General features: G+C 48.1%; 1 protein-coding gene across 4 annotated transcripts in view; it reads left to right on the top strand.

The window, feature by feature from the left end:
• The window catches only part of FHL1 (four and a half LIM domains 1), an 83,560-nt gene extending 65,063 nt beyond the window's left edge, over nt 1-18,497 (top strand). The window contains exons 3-9 of one of the 4 annotated variants that reach the window (XM_049872943.1): nt 4,700-4,814; nt 13,644-13,825; nt 14,068-14,242; nt 14,907-15,076; nt 15,590-15,776; nt 16,334-16,533; nt 16,940-17,114. In XM_049872943.1, coding sequence (XP_049728900.1) covers nt 4,781-4,814; nt 13,644-13,825; nt 14,068-14,242; nt 14,907-15,076; nt 15,590-15,776; nt 16,334-16,533; nt 16,940-17,023 — 1,032 coding nt within the window. In that variant the 5' untranslated portion in view covers nt 4,700-4,780 and the 3' untranslated portion in view covers nt 17,024-17,114. Of the gene's footprint in view, nt 1-4,699; nt 4,815-6,158; nt 6,262-13,643; nt 13,826-14,067; nt 14,243-14,906; nt 15,077-15,589; nt 15,777-16,333; nt 16,534-16,939 lie in introns of those variants that run through there. The other 3 variants (XM_049872944.1, XM_049872945.1, XM_049872946.1) reach the window with 3 other exon arrangements.
• Nucleotides 18,498-26,359: the final 7,862 nt, after the last annotated feature.

Here is a 26,359-nt window from a genome sequence, read left to right as displayed (position 1 = left end):
CTTTTAAGTACCACTCTTATTATTATTTTTTTAAATCTGAGATTATCATAGTGACTTGCTTTAAAGGTCATTGTTTTTTTAGTGTTGTCTTGATAGTGTTGTCTAGTTGGAGGTCCATAAAATATCATAGGATGTGGTTGGGATATTTCCTATATCTTGCTATGAGCCTAGTAGTGGTACAGGAAAGGGCAGGCTTTGGAGAGGGGAGACGTTTAAAACTGTTACTAATCATGGAATGACATTTCCAAAAACCAGATGTTAGAGGCCATGGCACGTGTTTAAATTCTTAATCTCAGTGAATATTATAATGAAACTTTCTAAGCCCTGGTTGATTGTGAAATAGGTTTTCAGTGGAGTTAAGTAACATTTTCAAGGTGCTTTGCTATTTCCAGGGTCTCTTTTTTTTTTAACTTCATGTGTTTTACCTCATTTGTAACAAGCCTCCCCCTTTTCATAGCCATCCTTTGCTTTGCTCTGAAATTCAGAGATCTTTTCCACCAAACCAAACCCATTGCCATCAAGTCAATTCTGACTCATAGCTACCCTGTGAGGACAGAGTAGAACTGCCCCATAGGGTTCCCAAGGTTGTAAATTCTTACGGAAGCAGACTGCCACATTTTTCTGGTGGGTTCGAACCGCCAACCTTTTGGTTAGCAGCCGAGTGCTTTAAACACTGCACCACCAAGGCTCCTAGAGGCCCTTTACCCAAAAAACCCACTGCTGTTGAGTCGATTCCAACTCATAGTGACCCTGGAGGACAGAGTAGAACTGTCCCACAGGGTTTCCAAGCTGTAAATCTTTACAGAAGCAGACTGCCACATCTTTCTCCTGGGGAGCAGCTGGTAGGTTCAAACTGCCAACATTTTGGTTCGCAGCCAAGCGCTACCAAATGCTTTAACCACTGTGCCACCAGAGTTCCTTAGAGACCCTTGAGGGAGGAGGAATTCCAGGTTTGCTTTCATTTGGGTTTGGCATATGAATTCACCTCTCATGTGGCTTTGGGGGTGCTCCTTCATTTTACTCTTTGGCAGGTAATGTCATGAATTGTGACATTTAAGCAGTGACTTTGCAAAATTTGACTTGTCAGTAGGAAAAAGTACTCTTCCCACCCTAAAGATTGACAGGAACATGAGATGACAGGAGCTGTACCGGGCTTTTTCTGGCAGGAGCACACAGGACAAGAAATACTCCAGAGAGCTCAACACTGAATCACATCATATCATAGTGCATGACTAGATGCCTTAACCTTGCAGTTGGAGTCACTCAGTAGAAATTTTGTTGCCCGAGGGACTGGGAGCCCGACAAAATTATATTGAAAACAAACTTGGAGGGTATCAATTTATTCGTAGTAGGCATTAGGAGAAGAATAAGAACATAAAAAAAATTAAGATGAAACTACTGATAAATCCACAGACTCCAGGGTGTTGTCACCTTCTTGCCTGTGGCCATGACTAATGGCCAGTAATCATCTGAATACGTTCCAGCCATTTGAAAATTTCTTCAGTAAAAGAAAAATGTAGGAAAGGGAGATTTGGATGACCATAAGCCAAGTTGTGAACTAGGAACTCTTGAGACGGGGGCCAAGTGGGTCACTGAATTTGCTGTTTGACTCTTAGGTTGCACCGCTTTGCACTTTTGAGGTTTGATCCTCCCAGTGGTGTTTCTGAGGTAGACAGTCTAGGATTAGATTGCATTGTGAGAGTCCCCACGAACGTGATTCCACAGTAATCTTACCATTAGCCCTATTTTTCTCTCAACAACTTGGATCCCATTAAAGGTGGGGCACTGGGGCTAGTTCTTGACATATCAGAAGAACCTCATTATAAAGTCCCAAATAAAGTTTCACTCTTCTCCACACCAGCTCTGCCTCCTCAGCTCCCCAATAATTTCCTGGGCACCCAGAAGCAAAACCTCCGAGGGCTCTTCAGCTCCTTCTTCTTCTGAACATCTCATCAGGCCTTTTAGTCCTGTCCGCAGTGTCCCTTGCATCTGTTCTTTCCCTTCCATCCCCAGCACCACTGCCTTTCTCATCTGGGCGGATGCAGTGCCCTTCTGCGTTTGTCCCTGCTTCCAGACTCCTCCTCTGTGATACACCCTTCCTATCACTGTTGGCCTTGCTCTGACCTCACCCTTCCCTCGCACCATTGCTGAAAGGCCCTCCATGCTCCGGCTGTCCCTTCCTTTCTAGCTCCATGTCATACCACTTCCTTATCCTATGCTTCTACCCCCACTTGGCTGCGTAGTGCTTCTTGAGCAGGCCCTGTGTTCTCCTACATTTGCTCACACCATTCCTTTTTTTGGACTGTCCACTCCCACTGGTCTGTATATTAAAGTCTTCACCATTCTCCAGGGACCAGGTCAAATGCCATCACATCCATGAAGTCTTTTCTGATCCTCCCCAAAGCTCATATAACCTCTCCCTCTGATAACTCTTTTATTTTCTTTCCATCCCTATCCCTCTGATAAATTTAGTAACACTTTGGATCTCTTTAGTAATGCTTGCCATGTTCTGCCTTGCATGATAGTCATTTGTATAATTATCTTGGTAAACTTGAAAGTAAGGGCTGTATCTTATTCTTTGTGACCACCAAAATATCTCGCACATAGGAGAACATCTGTTCAGTAAATCTTTGTCCTATAATGTGAATCAGTGGATGGGGTGGTGTCATCTACGGGTGGACTGCAAAGGTAATGTTATAGTGCTCCTGCAGAGTGTTTAGAAGACAAGAATGTGTAGATAAACTCTGAAGGAAAATGGTTCTCAAAAGATCCCATTTAAGGAAGGAGCTTAGGGTTTTGGATGCCTTGTTGATGTTGTTAGCTGCCGTGAAGTCAGCCCCCAACTCATGGCGACTCCATGCACAATGGATGTTGTTATCTGTAGGGTTTTCATTGACTGACTTTCAGAAGTAGATCTCCAGACCTTTCTTCTTAGTCCACCTTATTGTGGAAGCTCTTTTGAAACTTGTTCAGCATCACAGCAACACAAGTCTGGAAGCTCCTTTGAAACTTATTCAGCATCACAGCAACACGTAAATTTCCACTTATAGATGAACGTTGGCTGCATATAAGGTGCATTGGTCAGAAATCGAACCCCGGTCTCCCACATGGAAGGTGAAGAGTCTACCACTGAGCCACCACTGCCTCCTTTTTTGATGCCTAGCACTCCCTAAAAATTATGGTGTATGCTAGAGCATGAGAGACTAAAAGGCCTGAAACGTGGCCTTCAAACACTAAAGAGAATTGTTCCCCAAACACCAGCCAGCTCCACCAGCTGCATATAAAAGGGCTTTGCAAACAGTACAGTGGTTAGTAAGACTATTATGAACACCATACTGTTAATGGGTAACAGAGTTGGAGCAGGTACCAATGAAACCAGTGGCGGTTCAGGGTTTTACTATCTACTAAAGTAACTGCCGAGATTTCTGAACCACTGATCCAAAACAGGTCAGAGTTACCAACACTTCTTACAGAGAAATTGTTTTTTCATGTTGCAAGGGGCCTTTTCTTGTTTGGTTTTGCGACAGGTGTGGCTTTGTGACTTGACACGGGCAGTGGGGCCAAATGTTAGAGCAGGCAGTGGCCCTGCTTCCTGAAGTTTTTAGGATGGCAGAGTTACCTGGTGGATGTCGGTTGCAGGTGGACTCAATGCTGTTCTCGCAGGGTCAGGCTCCCAGCTCACACTGGCGTGCCCTAGTTGACTACTTAAGTAGTGGTCAGAAAGTAAGCTTTTGTAGCAGTATCTCAGTCAAAACAGACTTAAGTATATTTCCTAACTTCATAAGGCTATACGTCTGTCTGTATTCTGTTGTGACTTTTCAAAATGATTAGGACCTAAACGAGCACCTATACTTGCTGAAAGAATATACCCCCCGATGCATGGCTGGCAACTAGAATTCACTCGCTAAAGGAAAGGATTTGGCACAGGAAGCTGATTGTTCACAGTCCAACAAGAGGGGCATTTAAAAATACCTTCGCCCTACCTAAAAATATACCTCACTAAAGTCTAAAACTTAGGGCCCATGAAGGTTAATCATCTAATAAAATAAGAGCATTTCCCCTAGGTCAAGGCTTAAGTTTATTTTAGGGGTGTGGCACTGTCAAAACTGGCCAGTCTCCCTGCCATAATTTACTAGCCTGGATAAGAAAGCTAGAAAAGCATTTGGGGGGGAGGGGCGGGGTCGAGCACAATGTGACTTCCCTTTTCCCAGGCTTAGTTTTTGACCTTAACATGTAATAAACTTGCCTGTAACATCCTGGTTTTTATTGTTATGTCGTTTTCCTGCTAATCAGGAGTTACCGACAATTTCAGCTCTTTTTTAGAGTTAACTTTTCATTAAACATTTGAAGAGCGTAAAAATTGTAAAATTCATTCATTTATTCGTGAAGCAGTTAGGATTCCCTACTGTATGCTGTAGGACAATGAAGACAAGCAAACACCACTTCGGCCCTTGGTCTGGTAGGGGCATGGTCTGGTAGGGGCAAAGTGTGAACAGGGCCCAAACCAATGGCAGACACTAGTAAACAAGACAGTGTGGAGCCTGGGACAGTCCCTGAGTGAAGGCCAACTGCTTGCCTTGAAGTTCAATGACTAAAGCTACTTTTAGGGTTCCTGGTGGGACCATGGCTTGGTTTTAAATGAGGCTTGATTAACTTTCTTTTTTTTTTGCTACTTTTTCATTCATTTTTCAACAAATAGTTTCTGAGAGCCTCCTGTGAGCTGGGCAGAATTCTAGGTGCTGGGGCCAACAGCAGCAAATATCATCAAATTCCTGCCCTCATGGAACAGAAGGGAGAATCGGACGGCAATGAAGGTAAATAGGTGTAATACATAGTAGGTAGTCGTCATCGTTGTTGTTAGGTGCCACTGAGTCGATTCAGACTCATAGCAACCTCATGTGACAGATTAGAACTGCCCCATAAGGGTGTTCTTGGCTGTGATCTTAATGGGAGCAGATTGGCAGGTCTTTCTCCCGTGGAGCCACTAGGTGGGTTCAAACTGCCAACCTTTTGGTTAGCAGCCAAGCACATAACCATTGTACCACCAGGGCTTCTTACATACTAGAAGGTCCTAAGTACTGTAGAGAACAACACATTGGGGAAGGGGGATAGGGAGAGTGTGGGGGGGAGCATGGTTGCAATTTTAAATACTGTGATCAAAGAAGACTCCACTGAATAGATGACTTGGCACAAAGACTTGAAGGAAGTAGAGGAGCAACAGTGAGATCTGTGCCTAGGGAATCATTGTTGGGACCTTGACGTGAGGGTGTGTCCAAGGAGGCCAGTGAGGCTGGAACAAAGGGAGACAGGGCAAGGGGGACAAGGGATGAGACAACAGTAGTGATGGGAGGGGGAGGGGTCATGGAAGGACTTATAAGGCATCCCAAGGACTTTAACTTTTCCTGAAACTGGTTCCAGGTAACCAGTCTTCAGCCATTTGATGGCCTGTTAAGTGTTGTCTTCATCTGCACTCATATAATTACTTTCACTGTGTGAAAGGCAGGAGATTTAATTTGCCTGTGGGACAAGATATGTTCATTGGGTATATAGTGGGTATATGCACGTATATACCCACCCTGTTCTATTTTGTCTGATGCTAAGGAGATTTTTTTTTTTAAGGAGATATGATTGCTTGTGGAAAAAATTGCTCCCCTTTTCAGTATTCTGCTGATCTGTAGTGCGTACCAAGGAGGACATAGAGTTAAACATCTATAATGCCCTTAATCTGTTTATTCATAGTGCCTAATTCCCTTTAATTATCCTGGTAACACAAATCTATCTATTATAATTACTTTTATTGTTAACAGCACAAAAATGAATTATTTATAGGGCCAAATGCAAGCTCCTTAGGCCTAGAAAATAGATTAATAAGGTTGGCTCAGCATTAAGCTATGCCAGAGCAGAGTCCAAATTTTATTCCGGTACAGGGATGACTTTCTGTGTGGCCTCTCTGGCTCTGGAGCAAATTTGGATGCTGAGTAGCCCCGCAGGTATTTATATGTAGTGTTTGGTATTTTTACTGGATCCTATTCTTCTCCCTTGGATCACCTAAAATGGTTAAGAATTTTCTAGTGGGATTAAGGTTGTGATCTCTGGGGAGGGGTGGGACATCTGCTCTCGGTTATTTTTGTGTTAGCTGCTTCCCCTTAAATGTATGTTCACAAATGGGCCACAGCTTTATCAGCTGAGGTTGAGGGAAGACTGGTCTAGGTGCTGCTCCTGAACTTGGCCTCTGAGCAATGGCTTCTCATAGACACTCAGGTAAAAACTTAACTGTTCTTGATCTTAAATTGAGCAGTTTTATTAAGACAGTGAATCCATCCTTTGACAAAAAGGTAATTTGTGATTAATGAATTTAGTTGCATCTAAGTCAGTCAGTCATAGTTTGTCTGCTTTGTTCTTGCCTTCTAGTACTAGTTCAAAGAAAAGATTATTCTTATTCAGGTCAAGTTAGCAGTTTGAATGGTTCGACATTTTTTAGAAAGTAACAAATAAAATATTAATATATTTTTGCATTTTCCAGGACAGCTTATGAAACTATAAGAAATAGTGTGAGGAAAGAGGGTTTGTTTTGGCTAGGAATTTTTGGTTATTTATAAAATATAATCCTTCATCTGGACATTGCTTTAAATCTAATTTAAAGTGTTTTAGAAAGACATAAATTGACTGTCGAGGTAGAAGGGGAAATGTTGATGACTAAGAAAATCCGTAATGACTTACCTAGCTTCCCCTTTTCTGAACAGTGGTTTTAATCTTCCTGAAGAAACAGCTACCATCCTTTTGATAGTATGCTATTAATTGTTCCTGTCAGAAAAAGAGGCAAAGATTCAGACGCTCGAGACCATCATTACCATGAGAGTCTTCCTTTTGTTTTGTAAACTGACATTAAGAAAGCCCTTTTATTTATTTATTTATTTCGCCCATCGACAAGACACCTGTGGAATAGGGGCTGAAGGACAGGGAGGTTTCCGAGAAAGCCCAGCTCTCGGAAGTCAGCCTGCTGCCTGGCTCTCCCCTGAAGCCGGGAACGGCACTTTTGATCTCTCACCCTCTGCCTAAGTGACGGTTCCCTTTCTTTGAGCTGGTAAATAAGAAACCAAGCACTTTATCCTGACTCCCAGCTTTCAGTGAAAGGGACAAAGTCAGCATTGGTGACAGGTTTTTGGAAAATTTGTTCCTGAAAATGTGTAATTGCCTGTCCCTTTTCAACAGTTGAAATACTTTTGGAAATTTCTCTTTTGGTGTTTTGAAGCAAATACGCTGCAATTGAATTCCCTACTTTAGTGAATTAATATCCATTGTCTTCCTTGTTCCCAAGTGTTCAAAAGCTGTCTGGGTTCCCCCCGCCCACCCCACCCTCTGGAGCCATTTTACAAACATGGTACCACATGCCTGAGATTGCGGTTATCAGCCAACATACACATTCTCTGGGTGTAGGCAAACTAGTCAGTACCAGTTGTTCTAATGTACCTTGAATGCATGTTAACTGGTAGAATAATGCCTCATTTTATTTACTCATTTAGTGTCAGAATAGGGAAATGTATTTGAAAGGTGACATATTTATAGCATACTCAACCTCGAGTCAAATCCTTATGTCATTCTTGCTTATGTAAATCTAGAGGCTATGACTGTGGTTAAAATTTGAGAAATTATTGACACCCTTTAGATGATTTTTAAAATTAGTAAATACCGTTTTGTACTGCATTAGAGTCATAGGTCCATCAAAGCCTCACAGAAAGAAAGTCAGTGTTTCCCTGAAATAGGTTTTGTACAGACAGAATACAGCCTCCGGTAACTGAATCAAAATCCATTTTTAGCATCCCTCCATATACCGAGAGGAAATTTCGAGGACCAGAATTTATGCTTTTGTTACTGAACACTTTCCACCTGCAAAATTATACAGATTCAGTTCTTTCATCCTTTGGCCTTTCAAGTTGAGGAATGGGGTGGGGGTGAGGAGGGCAGGAAGATCATTTGCCATATTCACCCAGCTGTTAATTCCCTTTCCCAGCCACTGCCCCGTGGGCTACACACACCTGTCAATCTGTTGTCAGGGCGAGAAGAGAAAATGCAAGGGGCGGCGAGAGAGGAGTGATAAAATGGGATGGGATTCTTAAAACAGCTGAAAAATGGTAGTCAGAAGATTTGGTCAGAGTGAAACTGAACGTTTTGTACTTTTAATGACCACCAGATCACCGCCTACTACCTCACCACAACTAGAGAAACTAAAAACACATGTTTAATAGCTGCTGGGTCAGAAGCTTGGAAACCCTGGCTTTTTCCTATAGGAAAGACAGAACGTGCAACGTTAAAAAAAAGCTTCACTAATGGACAAAATAGTACTAGACCAGAATGCGGCCCGCTGGAATTCCAGTGGCACCTAATTTTTCGTTTAATAGTCTATATCTAACCTTCCTGATGCCACATATAATCTAAGTTACTGTTACTTGTATATCAGTGACCCAAAAGAGATTTATGTTTTTGGTTTTTTTTTTTTTTAAGACCAGTGTACAAGTGAACTTGCTAATAATATTGACTCATTCTGTACATGTGCAGTTTTTGAGGGGAAAAATACTTTCTGATTTTCTATGAAACTCTATGAAATACTACTTCTCAGCCATGACTCATGAACTCTGTCTCATTGCAGCTATTTAGGTATTTATTCCCAAACGACTGACGACACCTCTAGGCGTGTTAGCATGTTTCCACACAAGTGTCCTATTCATCAGCTAAGCCTTCATTCCATTTGTTGAATGTTCTCAAGAAAGCAATATACCCTTTCTTCAGAGGCCAATATTTATATGTGGAGTGACTAATGTACGGGTATGTTGGACTTAGCAATTAACAGACCAAAAATAACCTGAATTTTTTTTTCCATTTGGGTGGCTGTTCATTGTTTACACTGTATGTTATACCACCCAGGGAAAGCACATAGTTACAAAAAATGCTACCTAGTCATAAGATTCACTTTTCCTTAAGCATTGTTATTTTGAGCCCCTTGGGCACCAGGGGAAAAAAATGAACGTTAGCAAGCAATACATGAGAAAATACGTATAAAAACACAAAAAAGACTCATTAAATGCAACTTGAATCTTCTCTAACGAGTGACTGGAAACCCTGGTGGCGTAGTGGTTAAGAGCTACAGTTGCTAACCAAAAGGTTGGCAGTTCGAATCCACCAGGTGCTCCTTGGAAACTGTATGGGGCAGTACTACTCTGTCCTATATCGACTCGACGGCAATGGGTTTGGTTTTTTTGGTTTTGGAACGAGTAGCTTATAGTTAAGAAAAAACATAAAACAACAAATGTGACAATGTTGTATTGCTTGTATATGTATGTGATTAAATTGAAAGCCAAAACTGTTTATCGAGATTCCAAGGTTTATTTAGGTACCTCTTAGCATTTTGGATGTAGTTCAGGAATTTTCTGAAAGAGGAAGTTTGGCGGTTAAGTGAAGTCAGGCAACCATCTTGGAATAAAGATCCAAAATGTGATCACCCAGTCACATTTCTAACTGTATCCTAACCCACTAAGTCTGTAAAGGACTGGAGGCTAGACTTCTGCACCTTAGGGTCATGTGATCTGTCCCCCTGTTCTGGGTTACATATCCCGGGCTCCCAGTGTATTTGCAAAATTTCCTGTGATAGAGAAATCTGGCTACTGAGTACAGACGAGGGCATTACAATAGTCAAAGAGCTGCCTTAGGGCAGATGTCATGCCCTTGACAAAGAAAGATAGGCAGGAAAGGAAGTAGCATGGGAATTACACATGTCAAATATCAAACGTTTCGTTTAATGATTGATGACATGCCCTTTTCCAGATAACAGCATTAGGTCAAGGCAAACATATCTGGAAGTTTTGGAAGGTTAAAAGGCTTCATATATCAGGGACTTAGATATTGCTAAGGGAATTAAAAAAAAAATGACTCCCTAAAAGGTGAATGCCTAAGTACATGTCGGTCAGTAAAATTAGAGGGAGCCCAAAAGAAGAGGTAAAGGGCCATCTTCCATTTTTTTCTATGCTGTTACCGTTTCTAAACAAAGGAAAGTGCAAAGCTCCTCTCTCCTCGTGAAGTCAAAGCCTAACTGTGGCTTTAGACTCTGTATCAGACAAAGCCTACAAATCTGGGTATTTTCTGACTTTTAGGAACCTCTTAACCCTTGTCTATCTCAGCATTCTCATTTATAAGCCTTTTTCCTAGAGTCGCTAACTTTTTTGACATGGTAACTATCTTTTCAGTAGGAAAGTATTATTCCAACCCCATCCCAAACATGCTGTGTAAAGGCTTGAAATAGTTTTGTACTAAATAATCATAACGTTAGAAAAATACATGGCAAGCTAATTCGGGTTGCTCAGAGTTCCACTCCGTTAGATTTATTGCAGAAAAAGTACTAAAGTTCATAAACTTGACATAGACATTGTTAGCATACTTTGAGTATTTCCAGCCTCTTTACTTATTAGGCAATAAAGCCAGCATTCCTAGAAGTGCCTCTTTATCTTGACAAATAAGTGTTTCCCCACACACAAAACAGGCTTCAGTCAACTGTCGAAATCAGCTATAAAAGAATATGCCCTTTTGAAATCTGTTCTTCCATCTGGATACAGACTCTTTGGGTTTAAGTATATGGCAATGGGGAAAATCAGATGACCCTGGATTTTTCGTACTACAGAAGAAAATAATCTTGCCGAAAGCTAGGACTCAAAAATCCCAAGAGGTGGGACTCTTCTCAGTGGTACTATTAACTTGGGGTTGATTCTTTTAATTTTCCTTTTCCTGGGTTTAAGACCCATTACCATATGGCAAGCAACTTCCCATTGACTAAAGTACACCTTGGTACTTCCATGTTCATTGGTGGGCCATGGATTGTTTCATCGTCTGGGTGCCTAGAAATGCTGAGTGATTTGTCTTCTAGAACTATGAAAGTAACCAGTGAAGAACTTGGCACTAGTAATATAACAGCTCGGAAAGTGTGTGGTTTTAAAGTGGGGAAGACTTGGCAGGTAAGAGCGCTCTGGTGCCGTGAACCGTAGTACAGTTTGCCTTCTCTTCAGAACCTCTCAACACCCTGAAGTAGAATTTACTGTTTTCTAGTGTTTTTCCTTTTGCATTACACTAATATCTGTATTTTTACCAGAAAGCTAGGTCTCAAAAATTCCAAGAGGTGGGACTCTTCTTGTGGGACTCTATGTGGTACTCTAATACAAAACTATGTGGAATCCATTTCATTTTTGAAAGACATCAAAAGAGAGTGATGATAAAATGAGTAGGCTCATAGTGTTATCCTAAATAGAGACCTCAGTAAGGGAGAATGAGGAATTTTCAAATATGGTCCAAGCAGATAGCCTCTGAAGTGCTAAACCAGCTATGATTACTAGCCATGAAGGAAGCCAGTGCTGTCTAATCTTCCAAAGTCTGTTTTCCTGCCAAATGGCATTTAGGAGCCACTGATAATTTCATTTCGTCGGCATTTACTGTTACGGGAGATGTATTTAGTTTCTCCACTCAGCTCTTAACAAGAAAGTAAATCTTTGTTTAGTGCACAATTTCAAAATGGAAAAGCTAAGACAAGGATTTTATGTGACGGGGAAGAACAGCAAGAATGAAATAAGGAAAGTGATTTTCAGCATGTTATCTCTGTAACCGGTTCTTTTTTGATGTGAACACAGAGGCTAAAAGCAGGTAAAAAGCTGCCTTGTGTAAACAGGACACGGTTCAAGGAGATAGACTCTAGTTTCATTGTGTCCCTACTTTGTGTGTCGAACCCAGTTATATGAGGGAACAGCCCAGTTTTCTTTTTAGGGAAAAGTAGAAATAACTAACTATCCTCTAGTCTTAGGAAAGCTTTTAACTGTGGCACAACTGTCCTTGCACAAGTGTGTCCCGAGTTTGCTTCATTTGTCAGTTCTCTGGAGATGGGGAGGGGGGCTGTCTGCATGTCAGCGTGTCCAGATGCTGTGCTCGTCAGCAGCCTGGTTCTCTTTGTTTGGAGGCTCACTTCAGAATCAACGTGGTTCTGAGTGAGAGTTCAAGCAGCCTTTGCTAAGGCGGGTTCTGAGACACAGGGTGTGGTTTCCTTAGCTCACTCTCTGCTATTTGGTTGCCTGTGGCAACAGGAACCAAACAGCTTGGACATGTGTTTGTATAAAACAAACTGGGAATGGGACCCAAAGTGGGAGTTTGGGGCCTTTCAGTTCGTGGAAGAGCTGCGGTGAGTACCGGGCAACTGCTCGTTTTTTTCCCTTCCTTCTTTGTCTCTAAATTACACTCTGAATGCGTGCTAGCACAATAACCATGTTTACGGATAGTCCGAGAAAACAGTCTCCATTCTCAGGTTTCCTGGGCAAATTAAATAATCGCTATCTGTTAACCCATGTAAGTTTCTTTTTCCGGGGGTGGTAGGGAGAGGAACAAATTTGCAGAAGTTTAAAGCCGTTGAGAGCTGTTTAACAGAAACGCAACAGGATTCGATTCGTAGGAAATGAGTTGACAGGGGTTGCGGTGGAGTGCCTTAGCCATGCGTGTTATGTTGTCGGCGGGGTTGGAAGGAGGGTGGGCCACGCAAAGGGCAGGAACTTGTGGAATCATCATCAGCTTAACACTTTAAAACAAAATTTTCTTCGTGTTTTTTAAAAGCCATTTTTCAGATCATACTTTAAAATGGCCATTTTTAAACCTGTAAGTGTCCCAAATAGTGACACTTCTGTGAATATATTGATCTGCATTCGCTTGAACAAAGGGACCCCAATTTTGGTGTGTCACACAGCTGCCCCTCACTGTTTAGAATTCACAGTCCCATAGATTGCCAGCACCAGTTGAGGAAGCCAGTTTTATTGATCTTTTGTTCCTGTCTTCATCAAGCCTCGAAAGTCAGTAAATGAAATTGGAATAAAGGGATTTAAATCTTTCCTGCCAGATTCAAAGTAAATGTAAACCATTTGAAATGCATCCATAAGGCTTGCTTCTGTGCCTAGGTAGCATAGAGAGTCAGCAGTAAACTTTTTGAGGCTCCAGAGGCTACTGTCCTCCCTAAAAAGTGACCGAGGAGGAGCGAAATCTGGCGGAAGGGCTCCTGGCTCCCGAGCTACTGCCTAGCCCCTAAGCAGAGTTCTCGGCAGCCTGCGGAGGCAGCACAGCTCTTCTCTGCGGAGCTGTGATGCCCTCACAGACTGCGTGTCTGCCTGCCCTCCTCAGCTTGCGGCCACTGCCCAAGGCTGTGCCTTTTGTCTAAGTTTCTTCTTTCTTGCCTGCTCTATGCCACCTTGCACTCCTTCATATCACTGCTCAAAGCACCCCAGAAGTCCTGTCTGGTCCTCTTGTCTGCCTTTGTATTCCTGGTGAGCCAGCACGGAGGTCTGTCCAAGCAGGGGCTTTTCCCACCCCAAAGACTCATGGCCTTCTGGCCAGTGGGGAACTAGACTCAGGCTTCCATCTCACCAGGAGTTGGGGTGAAATATCTGTCACCTTGGTGCCTGGGGGCCAGCTGGACTCGAAGGGAAGCTGTGCCCTGGTCTCCTAGACCCCGTGGATTCAGACTGGTTTTCTCAGACTGGTGCAGAATCGCCCAGGGGTCTCCTGGAGCCTCCCCAGCAGAGCACTCTTGGGGTTTCAGTTGGTCATTTTACTCTGCCTGCTTCCCTTCACAGGTCCCTCCAGCTACAAGGTGGGCACCATGGCTGAGAAATTCGACTGTCACTACTGTCGGGATCCCCTGCAGGGAAAGAAGTACGTGCAGAAGGACGGCCACTACTGCTGCCTGAGGTGCTTTGACAAGTTCTGCGCCAACACCTGTGCAGAGTGCCGCAAGCCCATCGGTGCGGATTCCAAGGTAACAGTCATCCCCACGTGGCATTTGAGTGTAGTTTGTCCTCATCACTGTAGCCACCTGAGGGGAAGGCAGGACAGGCAGTGACGTGTAGGCGAGGGAGTGGAGGAGGCCCAGGAGCAGGTCCTCGTTCTGCCCTGGACTGGCTGCCCTCGAGGAAGCCCTTGCCACTGCCTGGGCCTTCATTTCCCTAGCTGTCTGAGGTGGGGCCCACAGCGGCTTGTGTGATTTTGCTTCATTCTTAGGAGCTGCATTATAAGAACCGCTACTGGCACGAAACTTGCTTCCACTGTTACAAGTGCCATCGCCCTTTGGCCAATGAGACCTTTGTGGCCAAGGACAACAAGATCCTGTGCAACAAGTGCACCACTCGTGAGGATTCCCCCAAGTGCAAAGGGTGCTTCAAGCCGATTGTGGCAGGTACTGCACACGCTCACACCCCCCCGCCCCCGGAGCTAGGTCACAGGGCCTGTGGCTGCCACCCTGTAGCTGGCTACCAGGGATGAGGCTCCGAGGGCAGCGATGATGTGGGTTTGCTTATGATGATGGGGCTAATGTTGCTGTTAGCTGCTTTTAGATTTTAGCATATATATGTACACATATATACACGTATGTATGCGTACACATATATGCTCGCACACACGCACACACTCGGAAACTAAAGAACACTGGAGAGAACTGTCTGTGGCAAGAGAATGAAGTGAAAAGTATGTAGCGCTTTCTCATTTGGGTATAGTAAGTGACCAAAGCATGCTTTTTCCCAGCGCCTCTAGAATTCTGGGTCAGGTCATTTCCCCTTTTGAATTTGGAAGGCCACGAGGGGTCTGAGGGGGGAGTGGGGATTCAGGCGTCTGCCCTGAAATCATGAAGCTGGGGCCCCCTCCCATGACAGGATCCTGGGTTGGCACCAGCAGGAGCCAAACATTAGAGACGAGGCCCCATGGGCATGAGAATTAGAAGCTTGAGGCCAATCACTGCAGGGACTGCATTCCCTCAACTCGGGAGGGGCCGGGGTGGGGAGCTGAGTGGATGCAGCCCCCTGCAGAGCACTGTCAGTGGGGCTATCTGATTGCTTCCCCTGCAGGAGATCAAAACGTGGAGTACAAGGGGACCGTCTGGCACAAAGATTGCTTCACCTGCAGTCACTGCAACCAGGTCATCGGGACTGGAAGCTTCTTCCCGAAAGGGGAGAACTTCTACTGCGTGACTTGCCACGAGGCCAAATTTGCCAAGCATTGCGTGAAGTGCAATAAGGTATGTTGCCGTGGGAGCTCTGCGTTCACTCTTGTTTCTACAAGTGTTTGACAGTCTGCAGAGCACTTGCACACACACTATCCCATTCCATCCTCATGACAGCCCTGTGACGTAGGAATTATTATGCTCACTTGACAGATGAGGAAACTCCGGTAGAGAAAGCAGTGCTGTGGCCACATCAAGCTGTCATGTGTGTGCCCACTCCGGTGGCCCCTGTAGCCGCCATGGTGTGGGGTGCTCACACTGCAGTCTGGGTTGGGCAGCTCTGGCTTTGGTGGCCTGGCTCCACCACTTAAGAGTTGCCATGTAACCTTGGAAACGGGCTCACCTCCTCTGAGCTTCAGTGTCTTCATCTGTAAATTGGGGATAATAATAGCACCTACCTCCCATGGTTGCTGTGGAGATTAAATGAGATATTGTATACCCAAGCGCCCAGCACAGTGCCTGGCACATAGTAGGCATTCAGCCAAAGGGTTGTTGAATCTGAATCCGGTGCTACACTCCCTGGTCTAGGCCATCACATCTGGAGGAATCACTTACCAGGATCAACCCTGGCATGCCGATTGCTTTGTGTGTGTTACCTGTTCTAAGAAGCTTGCTGGGCAGCGTTTCACCGCTGTGGAGGACCAGTATTACTGCGTGGATTGCTACAAGAACTTTGTGGCCAAGAAGTGTGCTGGATGCAAGAACCCCATCACTGGTAGGCTAAAGAGTCCTTGCTAAGTCTGCCAGACTAGGTTTTGCGCTTGGTAACCATCTCTCATTTTCCTATGTCGTCGGTTTCATCCACAAAGGCCCCTAAGAATGCCCTTCTTCCCCTGCCACTGTGGTCCTAAAGGCCCCCCCCGCATAGTTTGGATTCTCCCCCAGGCCAGGTTAGCCTTTGCAATACAGAACACTTCCTGACCACTGCTGATGAATGCTGCCGGGAATTCACATGCCTGAGACCCACCGGGCCACAGGCACGCACTACGTGGGGCTCTGGGAGGGGGGGCGGGGGGGGGGCGGAGGTCGTGGGGAGGGGCCGGGGTCGGGGAGGCTGGTGAGAGTGAACCTGGGATGCTAAAACCCCGTAGATGAAGGTTAGTTCAGAGTTGCCTGTTGGCAGTGGTTTGCGATCAGAAGCACAGCTAATCACTTCATTCCTCATCTCGTGGCCGCGATCCAAGTGCCCTGGGCCCTTCCCCTGCCTCCAATGTTCCCATCTCCCCGGGGAGCCTTGAAATGTACATTTGAGAAGACTTTTGCCATCCTCAGGGAAAAGGACTGTGTCAAGAGTGAGCCACCCAGTCTCTAAAGCTAGGAAGCCCCCAGTGTGCCACGGGAAACGCTTGCCTCTCACCCTGTTTCCCAGCGCCAACATCCGGGGCAGGCATCCGGGTGGAGAGAGAACTTGTCCCTCGTGGGTGGTTGTTCTTTATAGAAAAAATCGAAGCTTAGCAGCTCCTCGAGGCCCGGTAAGTGCACACCCCACAAACAGCCCAAGTTTGCCTCCTGGTGGCCACTTTGATGCCTTGGCCCTGACCTTTAAGAAACTGGTTATGCTGGGAGGTCGGTGCGCGTCACAGGGTGTTAGCAGTGGCCTGGGAATGTGGGGACTGAAGTCAGGGATGCCCTTGGCTGAGCCCTGGCATCTCTGCAGGGCTGGGGCGGTACTGGACGTTGAGCGCCATAGCAGGGGAGCACTGGTGTCGGGCAGAGTGCGCGGTGGTGGAAAGGGGTGGCCGGGAGCCGGGCGACATTGGCTCTGTGTGCTTGTTGGCTCTGCGACCGGGACAAGTCATCATTGTATCTCTCTGCATCACAGTTGCCTCACCTGTATTCACTCAGCTGTCTTTTTTCTTCTCTTTTGTTTTCAAACAGGGTTTGGTAAAGGCTCCAGTGTGGTGGCCTATGAAGGACAATCCTGGCACGACTACTGCTTCCACTGCAAAAAATGCTCCGTGAATCTGGCCAACAAGCGCTTTGTTTTCCATGAGGAGCAGGTGTATTGCCCCGACTGTGCCAAAAAGCTGTAAACGGACAGGGGCTCCTGTCCTGTAAAATGGAATCTGCAGCTTGTGCTTTGTGTCCTCTTCCTGCCCTATACCATCAATAGGGAAAGAGTGGTGTTTCACCTCCTCAAAGTTGTTTCTCTGTCTTTTTTTCCCCCATTTTACAGTATTACTCAAATGAAGGGCACACAGTGATCATACTTAGGATTTAGCAAACAGCAACGCTGCGGCAAACTTCACTTCTCTGTAGCTGGGATCTGAAAAAATTCAAACTTAGATTGACTCTTCTGCATGTTTATCATAGAGCAGAACAGTGCTATCCATTTAGCCACTTAGTGATGTAAGCAAGAAGCATAAGCGATAAACCCCCCACTGAGGCAGCTTTCATGGCTCAGCTGGGACCCACTGTGTAGTCACACGCATAGTCACATGCAGGAGTTGCAGCGGCTGCTTTAACTCAGGCTGCTCACCCAGCTCTGTGAGCAAAGAACTCCCCACAATGCATGGTTTAACGTCCTCATCCAAACTCTTAGCTTCCTTCTGTTCTTTGTGCTTTCGAATGACTAACTCGACTTTCCAGAAAATTAACATCTAACGTAGCTGTACTTCTATCGAGAACTGACCTTTCTCCATACTAACGTTTGAGTTCCCTGTGCGGTGTGTTTTCTGAGTGTTCCTACCTTAAAGTCTGGAACATGCAGGTGATTGGGAAAGTGTAGGCAGATTCGAGAAAAAAAAAAAAAAAAAACGAGCCTGTTATGGATGAACATCGTCACAGCGGATACTTTTGGAAGCTTAACAAAACTAACCCCGCTGTCCTTTTTATTTTTTTAATGAATATTTTTCTTTGTTTTAATTAGTAGCGACATAGTTTGAGTTTTGAAACTTGCATGACACTATTTTAGCCCCCTCGAACCTTCCTGCAGTTTTGAAATTCATCCCACAGAAGTACAACTCTACAGGGGTAGCTGAGCAAGTGCCAGAGCCGTCATCGACATGGATGTGGCATTTCAAAGCGGTGACGAGTTGAATCCCTTGTGACATAGTAGTTGTCAGCTCTTTGTCCATGTGTTAGGGAGGGCCACCAAGTCCCTTCTCTTGTGATTCCTAGGACTTTTCCTCAAGAGCTTAGCTGGATCTGTGGGGGAGTGGGAGGCCATCATCCTCACGGGCAGAACGGGATTTCTACCTATTGCTTATAAGAAATGCAGGATCTCCTCCTTACTGTATTCTACATTATTACATAGTCTAATGAGACAATATCAGACGTAAACATGTAATGACAATATGTATTAACATTCTTGTAGGAGTGGTTATAGAAGCTGATGCCTCATTTCTACATTTTGTCATTAGCTGTTCTCATCTAACGTTTCAGTGTATCCTTACAGAAATAAAGCAGCATAACAATAGCTTGCCTCCTGCCTTTTATTTCATTCTGCCCAGTGGAATCACTCTACAGCGACACGCCTGATCCAGAAACCCGAATGATGCCTTTCTTTACTCCAAGGATATACTCAGTTCAGTGCAGTTGCGTGGAACAAAGGAATTAGAAACCAAATCAAACCAACGTCCAACACCACTTCCAGCCAGTAAAAAACCACTTTTGATCGTAAATCGCACTCCCAGGTTTTCACATCCCTTAAAAATGATTAATTTTATGTAGCCGGGATTATGGGGTTTGGGAAGGGAATCCCAGATAAAGGATGTCATTTGAAAATTGAAAATAACAGCCGGTTTTGTTCAGGGCTTCCTCACTGCTCCTCTCCAGCAGCGTTTTTCTTGTGCCCTCCGGAGCCCTGCTAAGCACCACTGTGTCCTCAGCTACTGCGCCCTCTACTGTTCGGTGTTCATGACAACCTTGCCCTTGCTTGTGGCTGTTGCTTATTTGAGAGGCTGCACATTTTGGCCCATGTACTTCAGCTAGGGCAGAGGAGGAAGAGGTTGCCCTCATTCCAGCTCCCCAGTTGCTGCTTTTAGAGCCTCACTACTAAAAAAAAAACGCCAGTGTAATTCACCTCTGAGGTTCATGCTCTCGGACATATGACCTACCCACACACGTCATTTCAGGATGGCATAAGAGGCCCAGTGAAGCATGTCTGATTGCACTCTCGTCCCCGTGATGGAAGGGTCTACAAGCCATAGGGCCCCTAAGGTGTTAGTCTTTGATGAACCTCATGTCAAAGATGATAAAAGCAAAGGGCAGTCCTTTGGGACTAACATCTACCATCTTAGGGCTGCCATAACAAAACACCATAAACTAGGCCGCTTTTAAGAGCAGAAATTCATTATTTTGGTTCTAGAGGCTGGGAACCCGAGATAGGGTGTGGGCACTGGTGATTCCTTCTGAGGCGCTGAGGAAGAATCTGGTCCATGCCTCTCTTCTAGCTTTTGGTAGCGCCAGGCATTCTTCGGCTTGCAGCTGCTGTGCATCTTCTCTTTTTATAGGGTTTATAAGGTTGCTGTGAGAATTGACAGCAACAGTCTTTTTTTGGGGGTGGTTGCAAACAGTTAAGCACTCAACTACTAGCGGTAAGGTTGGTGGTTTGAACCCGCCCAGAGGCACCTCAGAAGACAGGCCTGCTGATCTGCTTCCGAAAGGTCACAGCCTTGAAAACCTATGAGCGGTTCCATTCTGCACACATGGGGTTGCCACGAGTTGGAGTTGATCCAAGGGCAACTAACAATAATAGCAACGTAGCATTAGGACCCACCCTATACCAGTATGAGGTCATCTTGACCACATCTGTAAAGACTCATTTCCAAATAAGGTCATGTTCAGGTACAGGGACTAAGGCTTCAGCATATCTTTCTGGAGGGACAATTTAATCCGTAACAATCTGCCCTCTGTCCTCCCAAAATCCATGGTCTTCCCGTGTGCAAAATAATTCACCCCATCCCAGCACCCTCAAAAGGCTTAACCCATTCCAGCATCAACTCTAAGTTCAAAATCTCATCTAAATCATCTAAACCAGGTATGGATAAGACTCTGAATATGGTCCATACTGGGACAAAATTCCTCTCCATCTGTAAACCTGTGAAACCTAGAATACAAGTTACCTGCTTCCAAAATACAGTGATGGAAGGTGTATAGGATGGACATTCCCATTCAAACAGAGAAATATGGGAGGGAAAAAAGTGTCACGGACCCCAAGCACATCCGAAACACGGCAGAGCAAATTTCATTAGATTTTAAAGCTTGAAAATAACCCTCTGCCCTCCCATCCTCTGGACCCTGAGCAGGGGACCCATCCTCCCAGGCCACTGGAAAAATCAAGCCTGACCCCTTGATTTAAGGAGCCCTGTGGCCCCACGCCCTCTGTCCTGGGCAGCAGTCCTGACCCTTGAATTCAGAAAACTGTCACCCTGTCCTGTGGAACTGAGGAGGTGGTGGCCCCGCCCTTCGAATTGAGTAGTTGGGGGCCCCGCCCTCTGGAAGCCAGGAGGCTGTGGGCCCACCCTTTGAGCTGAAGAGACAGTGGCCCACCCCCTAGTCCCAAGGAGGCCTTGCCTGCGCCTCTCTAAAACAGAGAAGGCAGTGGCCCCACCCTCTGGAATTGAACGGGTAGGCCCCCCACAACCCGAAGATGCAGTGTCCCCACCCCTTGAACCTAGGAAGCAATGTCTTCCTCCCTTTAACCTAAGAGTCAGCTGTGCCACTTGAACCGCTTAGGTGGTTCAAGCCTGAACCTGAGACAGCCTGGCCCCTTGATTTAAGGAGCCCTGTGGTCCGCCCCCTCCAGCTAAAACCAGAAGGCAGTGGCCCCACCCCTTGAACCTGGAAGGTTGCAGCCTTGCTCCCTCTGCCTTCCCGTGCTGAAGAGATGGCCTCACCCCTTGAGCCAGGAGGTGGTCCTGCCCATAGACCCCAGGAGAGTGGTCTGACTCTGTGAAATGAGGAAATGGTGGCCCCACCCCTGGAACCTGAAGAGAAACCTGAGGTGGTGGTAGCTGTTGTATGCTGCTGAGTAGATTTGGACTCATAGTGACCACCACGTGACAGAGGAGCACTGCCCCATAGGGTTTTCTAGGCTGTAATCTTTATGGAGCAGATTGCCAGGTCTTTTCTCCTGTGGAATCACTGGTGGGTTCGAACCTCTGACCTTTAGGTTAGCAGCCCAGAGCTTCGACAGCCTCATTCCCTGGAATTGAGGAGCTGGTAGTCCTGCCACTTGAACCAAAAGAGTAGGTGATGGCCCCTCCCTGTGGAACAGAGGAAGCAGTGGCCCTGCTCCCTGAAATGGAGGAGATGGTGGCCCCAAACCCTGAAACTGAAGAGGTGGACTCCCCACTCCTTGAACTGAGGAAGTGGTGCCCCTGCTCCTTGAACCGAGGAGGTAGCCCTGTCCCTTGAACTGAGGAGATGACGACTCCTCCCCCTGGAATCGAGAAGGCACTCCCCACCACCCCTCAAACCAGGAAGGCCATACATAGCCTTGTCCTCTGGAACCAAGGTGGCTGTGGCCCTGCCCATGAAAACAAGGCATAGCCCCTCCCCTTGAACTGAGGAGACAGTGGCTCTGCTCCTTGAAACCCAGGTGGCTGTGGCCCTGCCCCCTGAAACCGAGGAACAGGCCCACCCCTTGAACTGAGGCAAAGGTGGCCTCACCTCCTAGAATTTTGAAGCCTGCTCCTTTTGAGTGGAGTAGACAGTGGCCCCGACCCCTGAAACTAATAGCCCCACTGCTTGAAGAAGGAGATGGTGGCCTTGCCCCCTAGAACCATGGTGGTGGTGGCTCCACCACTTGTGCCTGCATGACTGCTGTTCCCTTTGAGTGAAGTAGGCAATGGTCCTATCCCCTGAAACGGAGAAATAGCCCCACCCTTTGAACTGAGGAGACAGTGGCTCCGCCCATTGGAACTGATGGAATAGCCCCTACACTTGAACGAAGGTCGTGGCCCCAACCCCTAGAACCATGGCAGGGGTTGCCCCACCCCTTCATCCTAGTAGACTGCTGTTCCCTTTAAGTGAAGTAGGTGGTGGCACCGCCCCTGAAACTGAGGAGATAGCCCCTCCCCTTGAAATTAGGAGACAGTGGCTCTGACCCCTGGAACCCAGGAGGCTATGGCCCCGCCCCCTGAAAGAGGAACAGCCCCGCCCCTTGAACTGAGGTGATGGCGGCCCCCTCTCCTAGAATTTAGGAGACTGCTCTTCCCTTTGGGTGGAGTAGACAGTAGTCCTGCCCCCTGAAACTAGGTAATAACTGACACAATTGCTCCGCCCACTGGGACTCAAGCGGCTGTGTCCCCGCCCCTAAAACAAAGGGACTAGCCCCTCCCCTTGAACTGAGGAGACAGGAGCTCCGCCCCCAGGAACCCAGGTGGCTGTGGATACGCTCCCTGGAGGAGGAATAGCCCCGCGCCTTGAGCTGAGGAGATGCTGGCCTCACCCCCTGGAACTCATGTTGTGGACCCGCCCCTGAAACTGAGGAAGTAGCCTCTTCCCTTGAACCGAAGAGACAGTGGCGCTGTCCCCTGGAACCTAGGGGGCTGTGGCCACGCCCCTTGAAGAGGAATAGCCCCGCCCCTGAGCTGAGGAGATGGTGTCCTTACCTCCTTATACTAAAGCGTCTGTGGCCCCGCCCCTAAAACCGAGGGACTAGCCCCTCCCCTTGAACTGAGGAGATGGTGGCTCCACTCCCTGGAAAGCAGGTGGCTGTGTCCACGCCCCCTGAAAGAATAGCCCTTTCCCTTCAACTGAGGAAACGGTGGCCTCATCCCAGGGAACTCAAGTGGCTGTGGCCCCGCCCATGAAACCAAAGGACTAGTCCCTCACCTCGAACTGAGGAGATGGTGGCTCCATCCCCTGGAACCCTGGTGACTGTGGCCATGCCCCCTGGAAGAGGAACGGCCCCACCCCTTGAGCTGAGGTGATGGTAGCCTCACCCCCTGGAACGCCTGCTGTTGTGGCCCCACCCCAGAAACTGAGGGACTAGCTCCTCCCCTTGAACCAAGGCGACGGTGGCTCCAGCCCCTGGAACTCAGGTGGCTGTGCCCATGCTCCCGGAAAGGAATAGCTCTGACTCTTGAACTGAAGAGATGGTGGCCTTACCCCCTGGAACTCAAATGGCTGTGGCCCTTCCCCTGAAACAGAGAGACTAGCCCCTCCCCTTGGACCCAGGCGACGGTGGCTCCAGCCCCTGGAACTCAGGCGGTTGTGGCCACGCCCCCTGGAATAGCCCCGCCCCTTGAACTGAGGAGATGGTGGCCTCACCACCTGGAACTCAAGTGGCTGTGCCTCCACCCATGAAACCCAAGGACTAGACCCTCTCCTTGAACTGAAGAGACGGTGGTTACGCCCCCCTGGAACTCAGGTGGCTGTGGCCATGCCTCCGGAAAGGAATAGCCCTGACCCTTGAACTCAGGAGATGGTGTCCTTGCCCCCTAGTACTATGGTAGTGGTGGCCCTGCCTCTTGAACCCACGTGACTGCTGTTCCCTTTGAGTGAAGTAGGCAGTAGCCCTGTCACTTGAACCCGAGGAATAGCCCTACCTCTTGAATTGAGACATTGGCTCTGTTCCCTGGAACCCAGGGAATAGCCCTCCTCTTGATCTAGGGGATGGTGGCTCCACCCCTTAGAACCCTGGTGGCTGTGGCCCTACTCTTTTAACCTAGGAGACTGCTGTCCCCTTTGAGTGGAGTAGGTGGTGGCCTTGCCCCCTGAAACTCAGAAATAGCTACGCCCTTTGAACTGAGGAGAGGGTGGCATCACCCCTTGGAACTTGGGCTGTGGCTCTGCCCCTGAAATCAAGGGACTAGCCCCTCCCCTTGAAATGAAGTGACAGTGGCTGCGTCCCCTGGAACCCAGGTGGCTGTGGCCATGACCCCTGAAAGGAATAGACCTGCCCCTTGAACTGAGGATATGGTGGCGTCACCCCCTCGAACTCAAGTGGCTGTGGGCCCACCCCTAAAACCGAGGGACTAGCCTCTCCCCTTGAACTGAGATGGTGGCTCCACCCCCTGGAGCCCAGGTGGCTTTGGCCACGCCCCCTTAAAATAGCCGCGCCCCTTGAACTGAGGCGATGGTGCCTCATCCCCTTGGACCCAAGTGGCTGTGGCCCTACCCCTGAAACCTAAGGATTAGCCCCTCCCCTTGAATTGAGGAGATGGTGGCTCCACCCCCTGGAACATGGGTAGCTGCGGCCACGCCCCTGCCCTTGAACTAGAGATGGTGGCTCCATCCCCTGGAACCCAAGTGACTGTGGCCACCCCCTAAAGAGGAATAGCCCCGCCCCTTGAGCTGAGGCGATGGTGGCCTCAACACCTGGAACTAAAGTGTTGTGGCCCCGCCCTTGAAACCAAGGGACTAGCCCCTCCCCTTGAGCTGAGACTGTGCCTATGCCCCCTGGAAACCAGGTAGCTGTCATCACGCCTCCTGAAAGAATAGCCCCTCCCATTCAACTGGAGAGATGGTGGCCTCATCCATGGAACTCAAGTAGCTGTGGCCACGCCCCTGAAACCAAGGGACTAGCCCCTCCCCTTGAACTGAGCAGATGCTGGTTGCACCCCCTGGAACACGGGTGGCTGTGGCCACGCCCCCTGAAAGGGGACTAGCCCGGGCCCTTGAGCTGAGGAGATGGTGGCCCCACCCCCTGATACTCAAGAGGCTGTGGCCCCGTCCCTGAAACCCAGAGACTAGCCCCTCCCCTTGAACTGAGGGGATGGTGGCTCAGTCCCCTGGAACTCAGGCGGTTGTGGCCACGCCCCCTGACAGGAGTAGCCCCGCCCCTGGAACTGAGAAGATGGTGGCCTCACACTCTGGAACTCAAGTGGCTGTGTCTCCACCCCTGAAACCCAGGAACTAGACCCTCCCCTTGAACTGAAGAGACGGGAGCTACCCCCCTGGAACACAGGTGGCTGTAGCCATGACCCCTGAAAGGAATAGCCCTGCACCTTGAACTGAGGAGATGGTGGCCTCACCCCCTGGAACTCAAGTGGCTGTGTCTCCACCCCTGAAACCCAGGAACGTCTACCTCCCCTTGAACTGAAGAGACGGGGGCTACGCCCTCCTGGAACACAGGTGGCTGTGGCCATGACCCCTGAAAGGAATAGCCCTGCCCCTTGAACTGAGGAGATGGTGGCCTCACCCTCTCCAACACAGAAGGCTGTGGCCCTGCCCCTGAAACCCAGGGACTAGCCTCTCCCCTGGAACTGAGACGGTGGCTCCGCCCCCTGGAGCCCAGGTGGCTGTGGCCATGCCCCCTGGAAGAGGAATACTCCCGCCCCTTGAACTGAGAAGATGGTGGCCTCACCTCCTGGAACTCAAGTGGCTGTGGCCCTGCCCCTGTAACTGAGGGACTAACCTCTCCCCTTGAACTGGAGATGGTGGCTCCACCCCCTGGAACCCAGGTGGCTGTGGCCATGCCTCTGGAAAGGAATAGCCCTGACCCTTGAACTCAGGAGATGGTGTCCTCGCCCCCTAGTACTATGGTGGTGGTGGCCCTGCCTCTTGAACCTACGTGACTGCTGTTCCCTTTGAGTGAAGTAGGCAGTAGCCCTGTCACTTGAACCCGAGGAATAGCCCTACCTCTTGAATTGAGACATTGGCTCTGTTCCCTGGAACCCAGGGAATAGCCCTCCTCTTGATCTAGGGGATGGTGGCTCCACACCCTAGAACCCTGGTGGCTGTGGCCCTACTCTTTTAACCTAGGAGACTGCTGTTCCCTTTGAGTGGAGTAGGTGGTGGCCTTGCCCCCTGAAACCCAGAAATAGCTATGCCCTTTGAACTGAGGAGAGGGTGGCCTCTCCCTCTGGACTCCAGAAGGTGCGGCACCTTGAGCCAAGGAGGTTGCTGCGACTCTTGATTGGCCTAGGCAGTGGCCCCACCCCCTGGGACCCAGGAGATGGCCCCGCCCCTTCTATCTAGAAGGCTACTGTTCCTTTTGAGTGGACTCGGTGGTAGCTCTGCCCTCTGGTGCCGAGGAGATAGTCCGTCTTCTTGAGCTGAGGAGACGGTGTCCCCACCTTGGAACCTAGGAAACGTCCCCACCCTCTGGAAAGAGTAGGCAGTGGCCCTGTCCGCTGAAGCCTAGGAGATGGCCTGCCCCTTGAACCTAGGAGGCAGCAACCCTCCCGTCTGGGCCCAAGGGTACTGCTCTGTCCCTTGAATCAAGGAAGCGGCCAAGCCTCTAACACTGGTGATATGCTGACGTCTCTTCCCCCTCATAATCGAGACTGCAAGGAAGGAAAGGAGCCCCGGAGAAACAAGCCTGGGATGGAGAGGGGGGCACCCCTCTTCGCTGAGGACTTTGCCACCTGGCTTTTGCTCTTCTTCCCAAGTTCACGTGGAGGA

The sequence above is a fragment of the Elephas maximus genome, chromosome X (assembly GCF_024166365.1).
Source record: "Elephas maximus indicus isolate mEleMax1 chromosome X, mEleMax1 primary haplotype, whole genome shotgun sequence".
NCBI classification, from domain to species: Eukaryota; Metazoa; Chordata; class Mammalia; order Proboscidea; family Elephantidae; genus Elephas; species Elephas maximus.
This window is presented reverse-complemented; position numbering and strand designations above follow the sequence as displayed.